At 36.8% G+C, this 21,154-nt stretch overlaps 2 protein-coding genes across 2 annotated transcripts; one reads left to right on the top strand and one right to left on the bottom strand.

Moving 5' to 3' along the window:
- Positions 1 to 8,802: 8,802 nt before the first annotated feature.
- On the bottom strand, positions 8,803 to 12,634 carry LOC104596156 (large ribosomal subunit protein eL24). The gene is made up of 5 exons (XM_010257201.3): positions 12,528 to 12,634; positions 10,697 to 10,772; positions 10,441 to 10,542; positions 10,159 to 10,307; positions 8,803 to 9,179 (listed from the first exon to the last, which is right to left on the bottom strand). Exons 1-5 carry the CDS (start codon positions 12,536 to 12,538, stop codon positions 9,023 to 9,025), a joined length of 495 nt encoding a protein of 164 aa, XP_010255503.1. The 5' UTR covers positions 12,539 to 12,634; the 3' UTR covers positions 8,803 to 9,022.
- A 3,513-nt stretch (positions 12,635 to 16,147) lies between these two features.
- Positions 16,148 to 17,074, top strand: LOC104596282 (uncharacterized). The gene has a single exon (XM_010257362.1). It carries the CDS (start codon positions 16,148 to 16,150, stop codon positions 17,072 to 17,074), a length of 927 nt encoding a protein of 308 aa, XP_010255664.1.
- The last annotated feature ends 4,080 nt before the right edge of the window (positions 17,075 to 21,154 follow it).

The following is a 21,154-nucleotide window of genomic DNA, read 5'->3' as shown; positions in this document are numbered from 1 at the left end:
GAGGCCCATTAAGAATTGATAAACTTTTTTTTTCTTTTTCTACGATGAAATCTTTCGCTCCGCAACTAGTGCAGACTAAGGCTGGAGTATAAAGAGAGAGTTCATCCCAAATTCCCTTCAGTTTGGTATAGTATGACGATACTGAGAGATTTTCCTGACATGGAACAACCAATTCGGGTTTCAAATGAAAAATGCGAGGAGCATTACCCTGTAAGAATCTCTATTCCAAGTCGAGCCAAATTTCTCGTGCGGTTTCAGTATAAACAACACTTTTGTACAACTCTCGTGCCAAGGCATTGAACAACCACAAGACTACCATGCAATTAGATTTGGACCAAGCTCTCAATTCTATCGGTCTGGAGAGGTTCAGCTTGCTTATCGTTTTGTCCACAAAACCGATCTTATTTTTGGTGTTAAGAGCGTTGATCATTGCACATATTCAACTCAGATAGTTCTCTCCATTTTGTAGAATGGCACCAGTATTGCACCAGGATTATCCGATGGATGGAGAAAATACAATGAAACTGGATCTGTGAATAAGTTGTTATCATCAAGGTTACCTAATTCTATAGTCATTTTGACCAGCGAGAAAGGCAAAGAATGATGAGAGATTGCCAGTCAGAGATGAAAATCTAGGTTTATGACCTAGTGCTCTAATACCATGTGCAAAAAGGGATTAGGCAAAAAAAAATGTATATTCATTTATTTGAGGGTGATAAGTATATATAGACAAGAGTTAAACAACTTAACAACTTTAAGAGTTCTAGCAATTTGATAGGTGTCTACCTAACAAACTACAGCTGTCACAATCGGTTAAGGGAAAGGGGATGGGCTACCCCCTATTGTGTAGCCCCATGAAGCGAAAAAAAATAAATAAATAAAGGCGTTTTAATTGCAAAAAAGGAGATAAGTCCTTGAAATAAGGAATGCCAAATACAGTCTTAATAAACTTACTTAAGTTAATTAATCTACTTAATTTCACTTTAACTAAGGTGGCGTTTGATAAATCTGAAATCTGAAGTCTCAAAAGTTAGAAAGATATTAAAACTGTCTGAAATATGAAAAGAGACATTAATGCTTTTCTACTTTTCAGAGGTTTTGAATACTTTCTTGTTTGTGTTGGACCAAACTCTTAACATTTGAAATACCTTGTTTTTACTATTTTACCCCTAGAATAGGCTATTTGGTATATTTGAACTCAATCTGTACTATTCCATATAAAATAATTTATCAAATTCAAAAAAATACTAAAATTGTACAAAAAAATTAATAAAATATATAATAATTACGAAAAATAATTAATAATTAATAATTATTGTAATTAAATTAATAAAAAATAATTACTCACTATTAAAATAATTAAGATTTAATAGTGCAATTAATAGTTATAACAATATTGAACTAACCCGAATAAAAATAATTAAATACATAATAATTACGAAAAGTAATTAAAAAATAATAAATAATGTGATTAAAATAATAAAAATAATTACTCACTATTAAAAAAATAATAAAATGATTAAAATTTAATAGTGCAATTACTAGTTATAATAATATTGAACCAACGCGAATAAAAAAATAATTAAATACAGATTAACTACGAAAAATAATTAATAATTAATAAATAACGTAATTAAATTAATAAAAAATAATTATTCACTAGTAAAAATAACAAAATGATTAAAATTTAATCGTCTGCCTGTCAGAGCCAAACAATGAGTTTAGCAGAAACAGTAACTATCATGGGCCCAAAGGTTACATGAACACCTCCAGGAATGCCATGGAAATGAAGAAGGCAGAAGCTGGAGCTAAGGTCCAAAATTTTATAGAATGGGCTCTAAAAATGTACAGACTTCTACTCCCGTTGTCAGGGAAATAGGGATAGAGTAAAATCGAAGTTCAGCTGTTGAGATCCAACTCCAGTTGTCAGCATTCAAAACATTTCTAGATCTTGTTGGTAACCAACCAGCTTAGAGGAAAGGATTTCACAGAAGCTTTTGATGTGGAATGCTTTCCCCTCAATCTCTTCTCTTAGCTCATCTGACCCTGGTTGGGCATCTGGTATTTCTACTACTGCAATTGAGGGGCTGCTGGCAATGGTGGTAGAAGGTGGTGCGGACAATGTCAACCAGTGTTTTCCTAAAGCATCACGTTTTGGGAGCACCAAGCTTGTCTGTATCTTATTGCAGATAGCTCAAAGGAACAACTTAGATGTGGATGACCCATAGACTAGGAATAGCACCTACTCTATGCAACTCATTGACAGACATAGTGAACCTGAACTTGATGACCATTGATCCACTTGGATTTCTATGAAAGTGCACACAAACACACTTCTAATCATCTCAAAATATCCTATAAAATAACAATTTTGTGTAATATGGAATGACTACTAAAGCAACAACATACATTTGGTTAATGATACAACCAAATATCCCATGGACTGATTCAGCTATATCCCATGCATTTTTCTGTTATTACTGGTAAAAACTATACAGTGACATCTCATTAGTTGATAGGTTCATTCAATTCTACTGGCAAAACTTATGTTTACCCCAAAATTTACCAAGAACGGTATCATTAGTAAATAATACACACCTTATGCACAACAACTGGTTCCCCAAACTAACACCATTCATTTACTCATCCCTGGAGAGCTTGGGACACTCAACAAGACCCGGTAAAAAGCAATACTACTTCAATGAATGGGCCAAAAGTAAAATGTTATAAGTGGAACCGAGGTGGTATGACACAGTTAACAAGTTCTTTGAAAAAGTCCTATTCCCTCCCTATACAATGAGTAAAGTAACCCGACAATACAAACTGCATGACCACAGAACACTGGAACAGGGAGTTTTTTCCTAAAAAAACATGCAATTCTGAGATTAAACTAGTTTCAATGAGATGATTTTTAAGATGCCCAATTGTCTTCTGCCAACATACTTCAAGGAATCTAAAGATGGGTTGTTCCCCATATTCGATAAATTGAAGAAAACTACAAAATTAAAAGAAAAAAAAAAAACTCCAAAGAAAACGAATCTGGTTAGTTCTTCTCCCCAACATACATTTGGTTAATGATAAATCTTACAGAGAATCTGGATAAAGCAAATCAAATGAAAATCATTCCTGTTTATCCATATACCACAAAGAAAACGAATCCAAATGGTTGAATAGCATAAATCCGAATGGTTGAATAGCATAAAACTTTCCTGTTTATCCAACAAGCATGGCAATAAAAAAGAAATAAAACGGAAGATTGTGAGGGTTTTTGAGGGGGCTTCTTCAGATTCGGTTCGAAGACAAAGTTCGAAGAGAAGGTTCTTCAGTTTGAAGCAAGAAGATAGCAGATTCGGTTCGAAGTGAAGGTTCACAGAGAAATGGTAGTGGAGCTTGCTTGCAGAGAAGATGGCAGTGAGCTTCTTGTCAGTTCGAAAATAGGGTGAATGACCGGGTTTTATTTGAAGGATAAATTGTTGTCATTTTTAATTTTTATGAGAATAATATCATCATTTAACGAGGTCTGAATGGCCTCTGAGTGTATTAAGCACTCGCCCAACCACTTTCATTTTAAGATCTGAAAATGCATTTCGGACACATCCAAACGGCTGTGGCGTCTGAAAAACAATTATTTCAGATTTCAAACGTCTGAATAGTGCAATCAAACGCCACCTAAGAATCACAAAACTAATTGGGTAAAAGACTTAAACCTCTCTTGAGTTTTCTCATAAAAATTGAAACCTTCCTTTCAATTCATTTTTTGTTTTTAATTGGAGTAAGACATCCCCTATGGGATAATGTCATCAAACAAAAACTCCCCCTCCTCTCACAATCCATAATTAGTTTTCAAAATCTCAAATTTTCCCATTAATTCTCCCTTGACCATGACTCAGAAAATAACTGAGAAATTTCGATATGATCTGTCTATTTTCCAGAAGAAATTTCAATATGGTTTATGTTTCGTTTTTCACTAGATTGAAGTGAATTCATAACCTTTGGATACTTGGTATTTGTTTTCGTTGTTCCTCTCTCAGTCCTGCTCTTAGTTTTCTTTGCAGAATTAAACTAGGTTTTTTTATTGTTTTTCTGAGACCTTCTGATTCCTTTATGCTCACTTTTTAAAACTTAAAAGTTTAATCTATAAGCGGGCATTGCTTAGACCTGGTTTTGACTCTGGATTTTTATCATATTTAAAGTGGATAAAATTTTGATACTTATTCTAGATGGAGATAATTTTTTTTACCTTTCTCTATTATTCTTTTCTGTTTACTTTTCTTTTTAATAGAAAAGCAATGAATAATGTTTCTTATTCCTTGTTGAGGACCTACGTTGTGATTTTGTTGTAAGTTAATCCATTAATTGCATTTTCTTACGAAGAGCTAAAGATAATAACAGAGAATTTCACGCCAGATCGTGTGTTGGTGGAGGATTTGAAAGTGTTTATAAAGGCTGTGTTTTGTTTGGTTTGAAGGAAAAAGTAGAGAACGGAAAGGAAAGGTAGGAAAACCTTTACAAACCTTGTATGAGTTTCCCTACCTTTTCTTTCAAACCAAACATAGCCCAAAGTAGCTGATAAACACTTCCAAATGATGGGAATAACAATTTTTAGCGTCAAAGAGAATGGCTGATAACTTTTTTGTTTTCATTTTTATTTTGGATTGTTCTATTTTTCTTTATTTCTCTTTAATATTTCCTTCTCTCTTTCGGTTTTGCTGAGAACATGGTGGGTCTATAAGTAGAGGTTATGTGTTTTGGACACCTTTTTCATGGAAACAAATAAACAATCAATCACTTTGTTTTTTTCCCAGAGGAGTCAACAATCACTGCCATTAGATTCCACTATTTTGAAATTTTAAAAACTTAGGTTGCGTTTCATAAATTCGAAAATTCAGTTCTGAAAAGTGAAAAGGATATTAAATGAGTCTGAAATCTGAAAAGAGGCATAGTTGCTTTTCTACCTTTTAGATGATCTGAATCCATAAATTTGTTTGTGTTGGATCAACCCTTTACCATCTGAATTTTACTGATTTTACTATTTTACCCCTAAAACATATAATTTGGAAATGTTGAATTCAATTTACATTATCTCATAAAAAATAATTTTCAACCTCAAAATAATATTGAAACAATAAAAATAATAAATAATAAATTAATAATTACTAATTAATAAATGAAATGATTAAAATTAAAAAAAAAAGTTAATGATTATAAAAATATTAAAATAATTAATAATCTACACAAATAAAATTAAAATAATTTTTAAAAATTAATGAAATAATTAAAAATTACTAGTTAATAAAAATAATTAATAATTAATAAATAACAGAAGTAAATTTAATAAAAAAATATTAAAATAAGTAATAAAAATAATTTATAATTAATAATTAATAAAAGCATTATTATTATTCACCGAAGTACCGAACCACCACTACTATAGTGGCGACGGCGATGGTGGGAAGACAAGGGAGGGAGGGAGAGAGAGAGAGAAGACAGCGGCGATGCCAGTGGTGGGAAGATAGGGGAGGGGGAAACAGAGAGAGAGAGAGAGAGAAGACAACGGCGATGCCAGTGGTGGGAAGATAGGGGAGGGGGAGAGAGAGAGAGGTTGAATGTTTAGGTTTTCTGGGTTTGGGGGTAGCTTGGGTCATTTACGAAAAATTGTAAGGATATTTTGGACATTGGGCCGGCTCTGAAACGTGTTTCAGTGCATTAAGAAACGGCCCAAGGTCTATGATTTTCAGATCTTAAAATCAGTTTCAGACCCATTTAAGAGGTACAACCAAACAAGGGGTGAGGTCTGAAAAGTAGCATTTTCAGATTCAGACCTCTAAAAAATACAATCAAATGGCACTTTAATAAGGGCAAAAAAGGCTTTTTTTATGATCCTATTAAACATAACAATCATAGGGGACGCCTTACTCCAATTTAAAAAGTGAGGAAAGATTTTAGTATTTACCATTAATCTCAAGGGTGGTTTAAGTCTTTTACCCAAACTAATTAATTACTTAATTCATTTACTTATCAGACTTTGTCTTAATTCATTTAATGTTTAAATTTCTTTTTAATCCCTTCTATCATCAGATATTGTATTTTCTCATTCTTTGCACGTGCTTGATTATTACCTTAAATAATCAATCAATCAAATTTAAATTGAACCGGATATTAAGTATACGATGCACATTAACATACGACATGTAGAACCTGCCTTCAACGAGTAATGATCAATTCACATTCTCACATTGAGGCATTCTCTGACTCTGGCTTTAAAAGAAAGTGGAGTGGGTTGATCCAAAAAACCTTCAATTAGAGGTGTAATGTGGATCATGCCGGATCGGCACAGCCCATTTTTGCAATCTGCCCACGTTTTAGTGGATACTCAGCATGGATTCCTAAAGAGAGAGGCTTGGCACAGTCTGAGGCCTGACTCATGTTAGATTTCAAAGCAAACGAACAGACCTACAGGCCGAGTCTGCCCATAATGTATCGTGCCAATTCATGAATCTCAAAACCCTGACCCATCAGTGAAATGCAAGTGGTTGGTTGAAGCAGTTGGGCAATTATTTTCCGTTGCTTCCAAGTTAATTAGCCGTGTTTATTATTGCTCATCATCATCAGTCTTATCTTCTACCACAACTGTTGAGTGTTGACTCACGGCACCATACAGCATACACGACGATTCCACTCTGTTCTGAGGCCCTCCACGGCCTTGCTCATTTTGGAGATCGGCTTCGGATGTGGGGTGATCCAATTCAGCCCATTCGAGGCTGAGAGGCCCAGTTCATGAGCGTCAGGCCTAGAAATGAGATCCGCTACAGCAGAAGTTATTTTGCTCCCCTCGTATGGAGCCAATCGTGGAGCACCCACCTGTCCCCGCAGAGCTCTCTGACTGCCCTTGTACGACACCCACCTTAGGCGTTCATAACCACCGACCTTCAGGCAGTTCAAGTATAAATAGGGGTGCTCCCCTCCAGATAAAGGGGATGGAACACAATCGGCATCTGGATTTGGAACTGGTATCAAAACTATATTCTAGTTCCCCTCTTCGTACCCCATACTAACTTAACTGTCATGGACTCTGCCTTGGGTTCTCACCTGGGGCCTTTGACGTATTCTGTTTTGCAGTACTTGGGCCTCCTCTGCCTCGGCCTGCATACCTCGGCCTCGGCAGTAACCTCTCCGAACCCTCAAAGCCTTAGGCTAGCCTCAAGAGCCTAGGGACGGAATTACCTTGTTGTCCTCGACCAATCCGAGCACCAACAATTGGTGCCGTCTATGGGAAAAGTTGCTAAGACGTTTCCTAAAAGAACTTAACAAACTAGCAAGTCCCCAATCTCCAACCAACCAACATGGTACGAAAAACAAGAAATAGACAAAATCTTGTCACTAGTGAATAGTTTCAGGTCGTGCTCGACTGCCTGGAGTACTTAGTCGAGCAAAACTACCCCCAAGCAAGAGGTCGCCCCTAGGGTGACCGCCCCGTCGGGGAGTCAACACATCCAGACCGGCATGGGTCCACCAGCCAATCGGTCCCAAGCCTCAACCATGCGCAGCCGGCCGAGCCCTCAGAGTCTAGTAGTAGTCGTCCAACCAACTCGCTCTCCCGAATCACCAGACCTCCCAGCCAAAGGGAGAATAACTCCAAACCACCTAGATGAAGGGAGGAAGAATCGAAACAATCGGAAGATAGCCGTCAGCCCTTCGAATAGCATTACCGACGCCGAAGGGCCAATCCAAGGGACAAAGGCAGATGCCGCGATCACCCCAGCGCCCACTCAAAGCTGAGGGCCAACGTCGAGCCTCTTTCCCTCACATCTCAGACCTTCAGGATGTCTTGAACGACCACTGTGATGAGCGCAAAGCACACGGTCTAAACTCCGAACACTCTAGAGTCCATGTCTAGCACCATCCTGTTTGTGAAGACCGGGATGGCACGCAGGTCATGCCCAATCCCATGTTTGCCAAACTCCGAGCTAAGCTCAGTGCTATCAAATCAAAGCTCTAGCAAGTTAAAGAGGGCCGAACTAACACCTCTACCTCCAAACGTCAAAACTCCCACCTTGGATATGTACGATAGGAACACTGACCAAAACGACCACTTGGAGAGTTTCAGGCTGCTCATAATCCTATATGGATATTTGAACGCCTTGACATACCGGAATTTCCAGGCAACCTTCAAGGGAGCCTCTTGGCGGTGGTTTTCAAACCTCCCACCTTGATCCATCAACTCATGGGTGCAATTTTCCATCATTTTCCTTGCACGCTTCGTCAATAATCAGCACACCCAAGAAAGTGTTGTCTCACTGATGACCGTCAAACAGAAGATTGAAGAAAGTCTAAGATCATACATCGACCACTTCAAAAAAGAGAGTATTAGTGTGGGGTGCACTATTCAAATAGCCCCCATCCCTATCGCCAAAATACCAAGGAGACGATAGTTGAAATCTTGTTAAATCAATTAAATGATCTACGAATCCCTTTTACTGGCGCCTCGGAACTTAAGCTTGGTTTGGAAGGCTGTTTGGATAGACCATATTAGTAGAAATCCAGGTTATCACTTGTATGATTCAACTTAATTTACAACATAATTTGCTGTTAAAACCCTTCACCTTCTTGCCCTAATTTCTCTGTCCATTTCCATTTAAAAGCCCCACCCTCAGCCATCCCCCATGTCATCAATACTGTGACATATGTAGTCTAAGCATGTAACGAGCTCCCCCTATAAACCGCATCCTGCCCATGATTTGACTCAATCCACAGTCAAGATTCATTATCGAACTAAAACTTTTGAGGTGGGCTGCACAGTCATTCTCCCTAATTTGTTTGGTTATGGATCCGCTTCCTTTCGAGTTTTATCACCAGTTGACCAATTCCCATCCGTCGGGGGCCTCGAACTCGAGGCTCAAATGAATCATGACCTCGAGCTCGATTCAATTTGCAGGATTTAAGGAACAACAAGAACTCAGAAACATTTTACCAAAATCTATCAATCCCTACAAAGCCTTCAAAAGATAGATCTGCAATATGTTCAACGCTTTCCACCACCGCCTCCAAGTTTGGGGCCCTTGGGTCCAGCACCCTTGGGCAACGTACCCTTGCTTTGAGTCTTCTGCGTCTTTGACATTATTTCTGCTTTCTTTGCCTTCTTTTCATCCTTGGTCTTCTTGATCCTCTCCTTGATTTCCCTGGCATATATCAAAGGCATTCAGTGGCAATAAAAAATAGTTCAGAATTGACACATGTCCACCTTGCTTACTACAGTCTGCTACTGACAAATAAAAAAAATGAAGCCCTTAGACACACGGCAAACACCCTATTCAAAAACTGATTAAGATACTTCTAATTCGAAACAAAAAAAAAAAAATTGTTGATCACTGTTTTCAAAACCGGACCGGACGGTCGGACCGGAATAAAAGGGAACCGGTCACCAGTTCCTTTTTCCTCTAAAACCGTTGATTTTGTTCAGCAAACTGCTGAACAAGCCGATTAACCATTTGAACCATTTTGACCATTTTCCAATTTTTTAAATTTTATAATTTTTTTTTTGTCAGAATGGGTTGGCCAATCAAGTCGAACAGTCAGACCGTTCGAACCGGTAACTGGACCCCTGACTGGTTCAGTCACTGGTTCGTTTTTAGTTCTAACTGAAACCAAAAGTTGCCATCAATGAATTTGGGTCCTATGCTAAATCTCATAAAGAAGCAAAACAGATTAAGATACTTCTAATTCGAAACCAGAAAAAAAAAATGTGTTGATAGAGATACCATCCTAAAAGTTCTAACTGAAACCAAAAGTTGCCATCAATGAATTTGGGCCCCACGCTAAATCTCATAAAGAAGCAATATTTATCCTACACAAGCCCCCCTCTTTATACAACTCCTCAACCCAAAAGAAAGGGTGTTATTTGTGGAATCAGGGTTAAGGCCGTCAATGGGTTGAGTCTACCTGACAGAACAGAACCGACCAAATCCATTAGCTAAGCTCAGGTTCTGCTCTTTTATTAAAAGAACTTAACAACAAAAAAACGGTTAGAAATATTCAGTTGTTTTTTATAAGAGGCAGATAATATCTTTGGGTGCTGAGCACAAGATCATTTGCTACTAGTGGAATGAAATTTTAGGGGAAAACCGCAAACAGTGAATAACGGCAGATTACTAAGCATACCGCAGGGCAGCCTCCCTCGCAGCATCTCGGACCTCAGCCTTTTCAGTTCTCCTCTTCTGGATCACCTCCAAGGTAGCACCCACAATGGACCTTGAGTAGGGTTTTTTAGTGGTCCGACGCCTCTTCTTTACAGCCTCAGCAGCAATGTCCTGTGAGTACAACAGGAATTGAATTCAGGTTAACTACAACGAACCAAATAAACAATAAAGTGAATAGCAGCAAAGATGAGTTTGCTAACAAGAGAAAAAAAAAAATGAACTTGCATTTCAATAATACAGTTACCTTCTTATGCTGCTTCCTGTACATGGCTGTCCAGGTAAGCTTCGATGGCTTCAGTCGGTTGTGGAAATACCTCTTGCACTTTGAATTGGCAAAGAGGAAAACCTAAGTTGAAAGATCAAGAAAGTCATTCAGTATGAAATTGGTCATACACAGAAATACATGCTGAAAAAAACAAGAAATAACTATGAAGTGAGTGCACTAGTCAATACATACCAAAGAAGAGGAGAAAAAACAAAAAATGGCATTAAAATCTTACCTGCGAATCTGAACGAACAAATCTGATACCCTTACCAGGGTATATCTTCGCACCGCTGAAGCGGCAGAGTTCAGTCCTGAAATGCCACAAGTGCAGAACATAAGATCTAGCAATTATAGGTGCCGTTTTACTTTGTAATCACATCTAACTATATGGGCGCTCAAGTACCAACCCAGAAAGCCATATGGACACACAGTAATTCGTGTGTCAATCTGCATGGTGCTCCATGCTCCATTAAATTATTCATCTAGTTACTTGTAGTTTGTCATTAAATCAAAACTCGGAAGCTAGTTCCACATTATTGAACACTAACACCAAAATCCAGAGTTATTGAAAAGCAGCATCATGAATGTTGCACTAGTTGATCACCCCCAAAAGAGCTATACCAGAAATCCATAGTCTTACAAGTAATAACTTGTGCAATGGTGAAGATCTAGCAATGCCCCTTTCCTTCTCTGGTGACAATTAACACAGATAATGTGGATGTTTGAGAATTAGAAGACATAACATCAACGGTAAGACCAAATTTAAGTTTGAGTTGCAAACAAGTGCTTGTACATTCTGACTACAATGATAAATAACTAATTTAACTACTTGTATGGATTGATACAAACGCAAATATGTTCCATGCATAAATACCTTTTTTCGGTTCAAGGATGCAAAGTTCGTTTTAAATTCTAACCCATTTTTGTTCTCTTCCTGTTTGTTTTAAATTGATGCAAAAGGCTGTACAATGGTCTCTCTCCAATTGAATCAGATCAGCTCAAGATTCAAAAAATACTAATTTGTAGCCAAAAAGTAGGTACAGTAATGCACTCTCACACTACGAAAATGTCAAAAAATATATTTTTCCTCTCCTAATCGTTGCATTTTTGTATTTCAAACAAACACTCAAAAATCTGAACCGGGATGCATAAAAACCCAGGTTCTGTGTTTGTATCACAAACAAATACAGCCTAAAAAGATAGCATTTACAGAACCAATTAAGGATAAAATAATAACCAAACAACCTATTGATATCATCATCAAGGATAACTAAAATCACCACAAAGTTATGATTGAATTTAATTAACTTTAAATTAGTTCAGTTATCCAGATCCCTGTGTTAAGCCACAAACAGTCAGCAATAGGAAACATCATCAAGGTTTTGGTATGGTAATCTATTAGGAAATCTTAACTGAAATGGAAATAAACACAATTTCAAAATATAAGTGATTGGCAAATGATTAAATCTAAAAGGTCGTTAAATCGCCACAAGATTACGATTAAGAGTGAATCTTAAATTCTTATATCAGTTCGATTATCTAGATTTACGTGGTGACCCACTAGTTTTTTAGCGAAGATACCATTGTAAGGATCTTAATACAGTAATGGATGCAATTATAAAATAGAAGTGATTGGTAAACGATTGAATCTAATAATATCCTAAACATTATCAAATATTGAGACTTTGGGAGAAAAAGGCACCAGACAAAATCAATAGCTGAAACACAAAATTCATAAACCTCAAAGCTCATCCCCAATGAACGATACAAAGTTCAGAAAGAAACCCCATTTGAGTACATATCTAGAAGATGTATTCATGAAATACAGTTCGCATTAAAGACCCAGTCCTAAACCTACGACGTTTGATATCATGTAATCGGTTTCTGCAGATTCCTAACTTCATCCGAACCATCCCAACAAGAAATTCAAAAATAAAATATGAGCGAAAGAGGGAGATAACAATCATCAGAATAATCGATTAGTCGAAAGGCAGAGCATGATTTTAACGGAGGATGGAACTTGATTTCACAAAGAGAAAAGAAAAGGAAAAGGAAGGAGAACGTACTTCAGAACCATGACTGCTGCTGCTGTTGCCTCTCTACCTCTCCGCTCGTTGCAGCAACCCTAAGAGCCAAAACCCTAAAAGCGCCGAACTGATGAAGTATAGAACTGAACAACCTAAAACGTTATGATGGAATAGAATAGGATCCATATTGCAGATTTCAGATCTATAGCACAAAGCTTTGGATTGGAATCTTTGTACAGAACACAATAAATTGTATACGGGATCTGCTGGAGTACATCGAAAATGCATACATCATTTACACATTTTATTTTAAAACGTTGGATTATAATATATTCACATGGATATGAAGAAATATGATCAACTCGCGATTAAAAATAGACAAAATGCAATCTATCGGAGGCATCGCACGAGCTGGGCTTGGGTTTTTCGAATGAAGGCTGGGCTCATTGAGCTTGAGTTGGAGCATGAGAAGGTACTAGGTAGGTCTAAGCTAAAATCGAGCCAAGCCCAACCCAACCCGAGCCTCGCACAACCCTGAGTCTAACCGATCTTTCCATCTTTTATGAAATATATTTATCCCATATATGTAGTTATTTAAATCTATAAAATACCTCACTTGAGGAATCAAATTGACAAATAAAACTAGGCCTAAACTATGCCCAAAGCTTTAGGCCAAGGTCTCGTGTAGTGATCAGGCTGGGTTTGGTTTGGGTTCAGGTTGGCCCCATTTTTTTTCATTTTTTTATGCTTGTTTCTTAGATTGAAGATTAGTGGTCATGGGCAACTGATTTAGAATATTATGTCTACCATATCAAAGTTATGGTGCTCTTGGGTAGGAGTGTCAGTTGGACTGGATTTGGTCCAATCCTATCCGGTCAAATGAGAGTCCATTATAAAGGACCAAGTTCAAACCAATTTAATGAATATTTTAGACCATTTCGGATTGGTTCAACTCAATGTTTGGACTGTTTAATCTGTCCAAATTTATTTTAATTTAGATTAACTAGCGGAGGGGGGTCTTGTGTTCTAGGGACTCGCTCATAAACTATAATGCTCGAGCTCGATTCGAATTAAAGACTTGAGCATGAGCTTGAGCTTGTTTCGAGTAAAAGGCTCGAAAGATTGTGCTCGACCACCTTTCGCTACAAGTCTCTCAAGCAGCCGAGGTGCTGAGCTAAGGTTTTGAGCCAAGATCTCCTTCAATTGCCGAGGTGCCAAATCGAGGTCTCCCTCAAATGCTAAAGTGTCGAACTAAGGTTTTCCCTAGCAGGCAAGTTGTTGAGCGAAGGTCTCCCTTAGTTGACAAGGTGCCAAGCTGAGGTCTCCCTTAGTTGTCGAGGTGTTGCACCAAGATCTCCCTCAGTGACCGAGGTGCTGAGCCAAGGTCTCCCTCATTGATCGAGGTATCGTCTAGCTCGAGCTTGATTTGAATTAGAGACTTGAGCTTGAGCTCTGAAGTTCGAGCTCGGCTCGACTTGAACTCGACTACCTTTGGTTGCAGGTCCCCTAGTAGCCGAGATGCAGAGATGAGGTCTCCCTCAATTGGAGAGAGAGTGGCATTCTTATAATTTATAAGGAGAGAGATGACAGGAAAGAGAGAGAGAGAGAGTTGGTAGGAGCATGATTTTCAAAATCGGACTGGACTAGATGGTTGAACCGGAAAAACTGGTAACCGGTCAGTCATCCGGGTTCGGTTTTACTAGAAACCGAAAAATTGAAAAAAATGTTGAAAAGTCAAAAAAACCACTGACCTGGGCGATCGGACCGCTAAACCGTTCGACCCGGACAGCGGTTCGTGGGTTAAATTTTTATTTTTAATGCTTTAAATAAAAAACAAAAATAAAATACCCATTATATCCCAACCAGTTCAAATCCTAATTCGATTTTCCCCTTAGCTTTAGTGTTATTTCCCATTTCCCGAGTTCCCTCCTCACTCCTCTCAACCCTCACACCCTACCGACTGATCACCTACGGCTAGACCTGTTCATGGGCCGGGTGGCCCGACGGCCCGGCCCGACCCCCGGACGGGCTTGAACATGCTTATAGGCCCGCAGGCTTAAATTCAGGCCAAAAAGCCCGGCCCGCAATAAATTCGAGCCGGGCCCGGGTTTTGTCCAAATAGCCCGGCCCGACCTAATGTTAAACTTAAAATTAGTTATGTGATTATGTCCATTTGAATAAATTTTTTGATTTAAGAATGTAAAATTTTGTTTTAAAATATAAAAGAAAGGGAAAAATACCATCTTGTAGGCCCATTGTTCATTTAAATAGAAAAAAAATACTATCTGAATTTTTAATTCTAATTTGAATAGGGAAAATTGTTTTTTTTTTCAATTAGGTCGAGCTTCGGGCTCGGGCTCGGGTTTCGGGCTTTTTACCAGGGCCAGGCTCGGGCCCAAGTTATAGGCCCGTTGGTCGGGCCGGGCTCGGGCTCAGGCCTAGTATATTTTCAATTGTGACAAGTGAAAGCCCGGCCCGGCCCATGAACAGGTCTACCTGCGGCGGCCATCACCTTCGGCGATACACACTAGCGGCGACCGGCGAGCTTGTAGTGGCGAAAAGTAACCCTCATCCCAGCACTTGCAGCGGCGTCCAACGGCAAGAAGATCCAGCACTTGCAGCGGCAGACGGCGAGCTTGCAGCGGCACAAGGTAGCGGCACTCAGCACTCAGCATTTGCACTGGCGAGCCCAAGCCCGACTTGCAGGCTTCAGCGGCAGCGAATCCACTAGAAACTCAGCACTTGCAGGCTTGCAATGACAACTTGCCTACGACCAAGCCAGACTGCCCGAGCCCACCGGCGGCGAATCCAATGTCACACCACCATTGCCGGCACTCGACAGTGAAACCCTGAAGGTATCATTTTTTTCTGATTTTTTTTGTGATTTAATTGATTTTTTGAATTTTTTTATTCATTTGGTTCATTAGCCCCTATTTGTTCTTCATTTGGTTCATCATTTGGCTTTGGACCTGCAAGGCAGAGGCTTTTAGTGAATACTTTATAGTTTATAATTAGGAGCAACAGACGATAAGTTGATAGATTTACTAGCAGAAAATTGCAGTTTGTATTTTTGTATCAGTTTCTTGTTGATTATATGCCTTGCTGAAACCTCAAACTTCATTTGATGATCAGATGCTTAGTTCTTTGTTTAATTAATCTGGCATAAATTTGTTTTTAATTTTTATATGCATATTTTGCTTAATTTTCATATGATGATCAGATGTTGAAAGTTTTGCTTAAATTTTTGCAAGCAATTTACTCTCGTTTCTAATGGGGTGATTTTACATTTTGGTTAATTATTTGCTTAATTTTTTGCTTAAGTATTTGCTTAATTATTTTTTGCTTATATGGAGCAATTTTACATTTTGGTTGGTTCTTTTAGTCAATGCAAGGTTTTAAATTTTATATTTTGTGTTTGTATGAAGGGATTTATTTTTGAGTTGGGTTTCTTTGATTGAACTAAGATGATGGAATCTCAAAGTCCAAATGCTAATACATCTGATCCAGCTCCATTACAAGAGCCCAATTCATCAAATGTTAGGGGAAAAACTGATTCTTCTTAGGAGAATGTTTCCCTTAAAATTGACCCTCTTAATGGATCAAAGTCAATGACATGTCTTTATTGTCAAAAGACTTTTAAAGGGGGAGGGATTAATAGGATGAAACAACATATTGCCCAAAGGAAAGGTGAGATTGCAATTTGTCGTAAAGTACCTCATGATGTAAGGTTCAAAATTGAGCAATCGTTGAATGAAATCAATGACAAAAAAAAAAGTGAAAAGCAACCAATGAATTTTGTTGACACTAGAGCACAATGTGGAAGGAATGATAATGATGATATTGAGATTAGAGAAATAGATCCACCTAGTGCACATGATACCTATCAAGGGAAAAACCCAACTACATCATCGGGAAAGGGGAAAGCATCTTCAGTGCTAATAACTAGCCATTTTGCTCCACGGACCACTCCAGGTGCACAACCTGGAATTAAGAGTGTATTGGCATCTAAGGGAGCAATTAATCACGTGGACCATGTTGTTATGAAGTGGTTGTGTGATGTTTGTATTCCCTTGAATGCTTTGCGTTCAAGATATTTTCAGCCTATGTTGGATGCCCTTGCTACTATTGGTCCAGGGTACAAAGCTCCTTCATATCATAATTGTAGGACCAATTCGTTGAAATATTTAATTCATGGGGAGCAAATGTCAGTTGATAAACTCCATAATGATTGGGCTACATATGGTTGTACTATAATGGCTGACGGTTGGACAGATACACGTAGCCGAACATTGATTAATTTTTTAGTGTATTGTCCTACAGGAACTACATTTGTGAAGTCTGTAGATACTTCTGAAACATTCAAGAGTGCAAAGAATTTATTTCTTTTGTTTAAGGAAGTCATTGATTGGATAAAAGTAGAAAATGTTGTTCAGGTGGTCACTGACAATGCTGCAAATTATGTAGCTGTTGGAAGCAGAATTTCCATGGATATATTGGTCACCTTGTGCATCACATTGTCTAAACTTGATGTTAAAAGAAATTGGAGAAATGGATTATGTTGCAAATGTGGTTCAACATGCATTTAGAATTACCAAATTTGTTTACAATCATATTTTTGTACTCTCAATGCTAAGGAAGAGATCTGATTGGACTGAGATATTACGTCCTGGAGCCACTCGTTTTGCAACTAATTTCATTGCATTGGATAGCATTTTGAAGCACATGCATGATTTGCAAAATTTGGTGATAGATTGGAGTTTTATTGATTCTATGTATGCAAAAGATGCAAAGGGGAATGAAGTAATACAAGTAGTTTTGGATTCTGAATTTTGGGCACAATGCAAAATGATTGTGGGTTTCACATCACCTCTTGTTAGTGCATTGAGACTTGCAGATTCTGAGTTTAGGCCTGCAATGGGGTATATGTATCATGTAATGTTGAAGGCAAAAGAATCACTGAAAAAGTTTTTTAATTATAAGAAAGTTGAATATGGCCCAATCATGGACATTATTAATAGAAGATGGAATAGACAAATGGGTCAGAGGCTTCATCTTGTAGGGTATTATTTTAACCCAGCCTTCCAATATGATCTGAAATCAAAAATTAAATCCCCGATCGTTATGTCTACTGTTTTGATGCCATTGAAAACTTGCAATCAAATCAGATAATGTGGAGATAAAGCTGAACAAAGAGCTTAATCTTTTTGAAAATTGTCGTGGTAATTTTGGAAGACCTTTCTCAGTGAAGACATTTAAGTCAACGCTTCCAGGTAATAAATATTTTTTTCTTATAACATGTTTATTATTTCATTTTTCAATTTTATTTTATAAATTAAATTAACTCTATTTCATTGTATATAGGTGAATGGTGGTCGAAATTTGGTTGTGACACTCCAAATTTGAAAATGATTGTTGTACGGATCCCTAGTATATGTTCATTGCAACCTGCATGTGATGGATGGGTAAGTGTTTTAACTTTTATGTTTCATGATTTTTTTTTAATGCTTGCATTGCATCTAATGTATCGTTTATTGATTTGTAGGAGAAAAGCTGAAAGTCTTGACCCAATTGGGCATGAACATGTTGATGTTGTGGAGGATTGGATAGTATACGATGATGAGGATCCTCCATTACTTGATGGTAATGAAAAGGATGCTATGTCTAAAGCTGATGAAACAACATTTCCAATAATAGAATCACCATCAAGAAAAAGAGTTAGGACTGATGGTAACTATGATTGATATTATCTCAAATGACATTTCCATACTTGATTATTTTAGCTATTTTTTGAGTTCTAATTTTCTATTTTCATTTTTTAGATGATGATGAATTTTTCATTGAACAATGGGGAATCATGGAAGAAAATGCAGCCAACACCCAAGTTGGAGATGTAGATGAAACACAACCTCCCAAAGATGAAGATGAAGATGATGGTGAAATACCACCTGGCTTTGGTTGGTAGTTGGTACCATTGAGAAGTGGGGCCAACATATCCGGAGAATTTGGATGATTAGATTAGTGAACCAAACTCTATCTTGAACTTGAAGTTTTGATTTGTTTTTAATACTTGGTGAACTTGGTTTTTGATCTTTTTGTTACTTGTGTTTATGATCTTTTTATTTTTGAGTATCTAAGTATTATGTTTGATGAATTAAGAATGCACGATGTTATAGCATTATGAATGGAATCTTTTGCAAAATTTCTTTTCTTGTCTTCTTAGTGTTTTTGAACAGGAAGTCCAGAGGAAACTCTGAAACACTTGACCATCTAAAGGGGTCCCTTTCCATAAGGTGGAAGAAAGTACTCCTTTTATACTTTGCATTGCTTATGGCCTGGTAAAAGTTTTTTCTTACCTTTTTCTTTGTATATTTGGAATACAAGTTAAAAGGGCTTGTCAGAAACTCAAAGAAAATAGAAGTTGGAAGCCTGGAATAGCTAATGGTAAGGTGCATTGAGCTGTTATAAGGGTATTTCTCAAGGAATGATTTTGTTTCTCAATTATAAGTTATAACTTTTTTTTGTTAATTAAAAATTTTATTTATCTAACTAATGGTAAGGTTATTATAATGGGTATTTTCTAATAAGTAGGGGGAAAAGGACTTGATGGAAGAAAAAGAAGAAGAAGAAGAAGAAGAAGAAGAAGAGGAAGAACCTGTGTTTGTAATGACTCATGAATTGATGAAATTCTTTGCAAAATCTGAAGCAAAAAGGAGACAAGGTGGTTGTTCAACCCTCTTCTTGAACATACAAAATATATTTAATGAGTTCTTGACAATTAGTCAGTAGCAATTATGTCCTTAAAGACCTTCATATATATGTAGGTTGTGGTGTTTGGTTACAGCTATAAGTATATTACTAATATTTATTAGACTACCCCTTTATTGAAGAATGTACAAAACTGTAGATCTTTTCGAAATACAGATCTGTACAGAACTACAGATTATTAGACTACCCCAAGGCAAGATGGATCCAAGCTGCCTTGCATTAGGGCCTTGGGTTTTTGGTTATTAGACTACATATCTTCTGGCATGGATGCTACGGGTAGGCCAAAGGGTCTAAGTACTACAGTTGGAATTTTTTGGAATTTTTTCTATATTTTTGGAAAATTTTCTACATTTTTTGGAAAATTTTATGTATTCTATTATTTGTATTTTTTCACGTATTATTCTTTTTCCTATATTTTTCGTATTTTATTTAAATTTCTATGGTATTTTTATTATATATAAGTATTTTTTAATTTTTTTTATTTATTTATGACATCACGGGTCGAACCGTTCGACCTAGACGTTTGAACCACCGAACCGAAAAACGGTGCCCTTACCGGTTCGGTTCTAAAAACCATGGATCAGAGAGAGAGTGTGGCATTCTTATAATTTGAAAGAAAAAAGCAAGAGAGAGAGAGAGAGAGAGAGAGAGAGAGTTGGTAGGAGAGAATGGTATCCTTGTAATTTGAAAGAAAAAAAAAAGCAAAAGAGAGAGTTGGTAGAGTGGCATTCTTGTAATTTCTATGAAGAAAAGGCAAAAAGTACTATTAGATTCCATTTCCTTCGTCTTCAAGCCTTCTTACGTACACATTTCAGCTTAATATATTTATACTAGCGAGGTCTCGTGCAATGCATGGGATTTATTAAACAAAAGCTAAATAGTGGAAAGAGGCATTTACGAAAATACCCCTTATAATTTCATGGATTTACTAAAATCTACCATATAGTTAAAATTTTACTAAAACACCACTTATAATTTGCAATGGATTTAATCAATCTTCCATTAGATGATAGTGGAAAATGATAGCGTTGACACTAATTTTCATTTAAATAAATTTAATCAAAAGAAAAATAAAAATAAAAATAAAAATACCATTTTTGCCCCTTTATAAGACGCGCAACCACTCTATTGGCTATATTTGGTTAATTTTGTTTTCTGTACAAAAAAAAGTGTTAAGGATATTTTTGGAATAAAAAATCATGGGCCTAATGGCAAAACAAACACTCCTTAATGAAAGGTCGATTAAGTAAATAAGTTGTAAAATATATGGGATGTTTTAATAAAATGAAACTATAAGGTAGGTTTAAGTAAATATGTAAAACTATAAGATGTGTTCTAGTAAATGACACTAATAGAATCACATAAGAGTATACCGTGTTATATTTTTTATATACTGCTTTTAATAAATTTTTTATATTACAAAAGTAACAATAATTAATTTCAGTTAAATTTATTTAGCAAATTGATGAAATCGACCAACCTGATTTGTAAACCAACCAAAATCGAATGACCTAATCGGCTTTGGTTCAAAAATTTCTCAATTCGACCAAGTTGGATCAATTTCTCATTGGCCATTTGTAAACCAACCAAAATCGAGTGACCTAACCATGGATATATATATTAATATTTTATATTTTAAATATAATTTTTAATATGAAAAAGTGGGAAATTTCCCAAATTTCTTAGTCTAAAATGTTTTATATCAAAAATCTAATTTTTAAATTTATTTTTTAATAATTGCACTATAATTTTTAAAATTTAATTTAATTTTTAAGTTTAAATCTTTTGAACCGAATGACCAAACCAAAAAATTAACCCAAACCGATACAAATTGAGTGGGTCAATTTTCACAAAAGGTCAGTTGGTTTCAGTTAACCAACTACCCAACATGACCATGGAAA

The sequence above is a fragment of the Nelumbo nucifera genome, chromosome 1 (genome assembly GCF_055504915.1).
Source record: "Nelumbo nucifera cultivar China Antique chromosome 1, China Antique-T2T, whole genome shotgun sequence".
In the NCBI taxonomy this organism is placed as follows: Eukaryota; Viridiplantae; Streptophyta; class Magnoliopsida; order Proteales; family Nelumbonaceae; genus Nelumbo; species Nelumbo nucifera.
The sequence above is the reverse complement of the archived record's forward strand: the minus strand, read 5'-3'. Positions and strand labels throughout refer to the sequence as shown.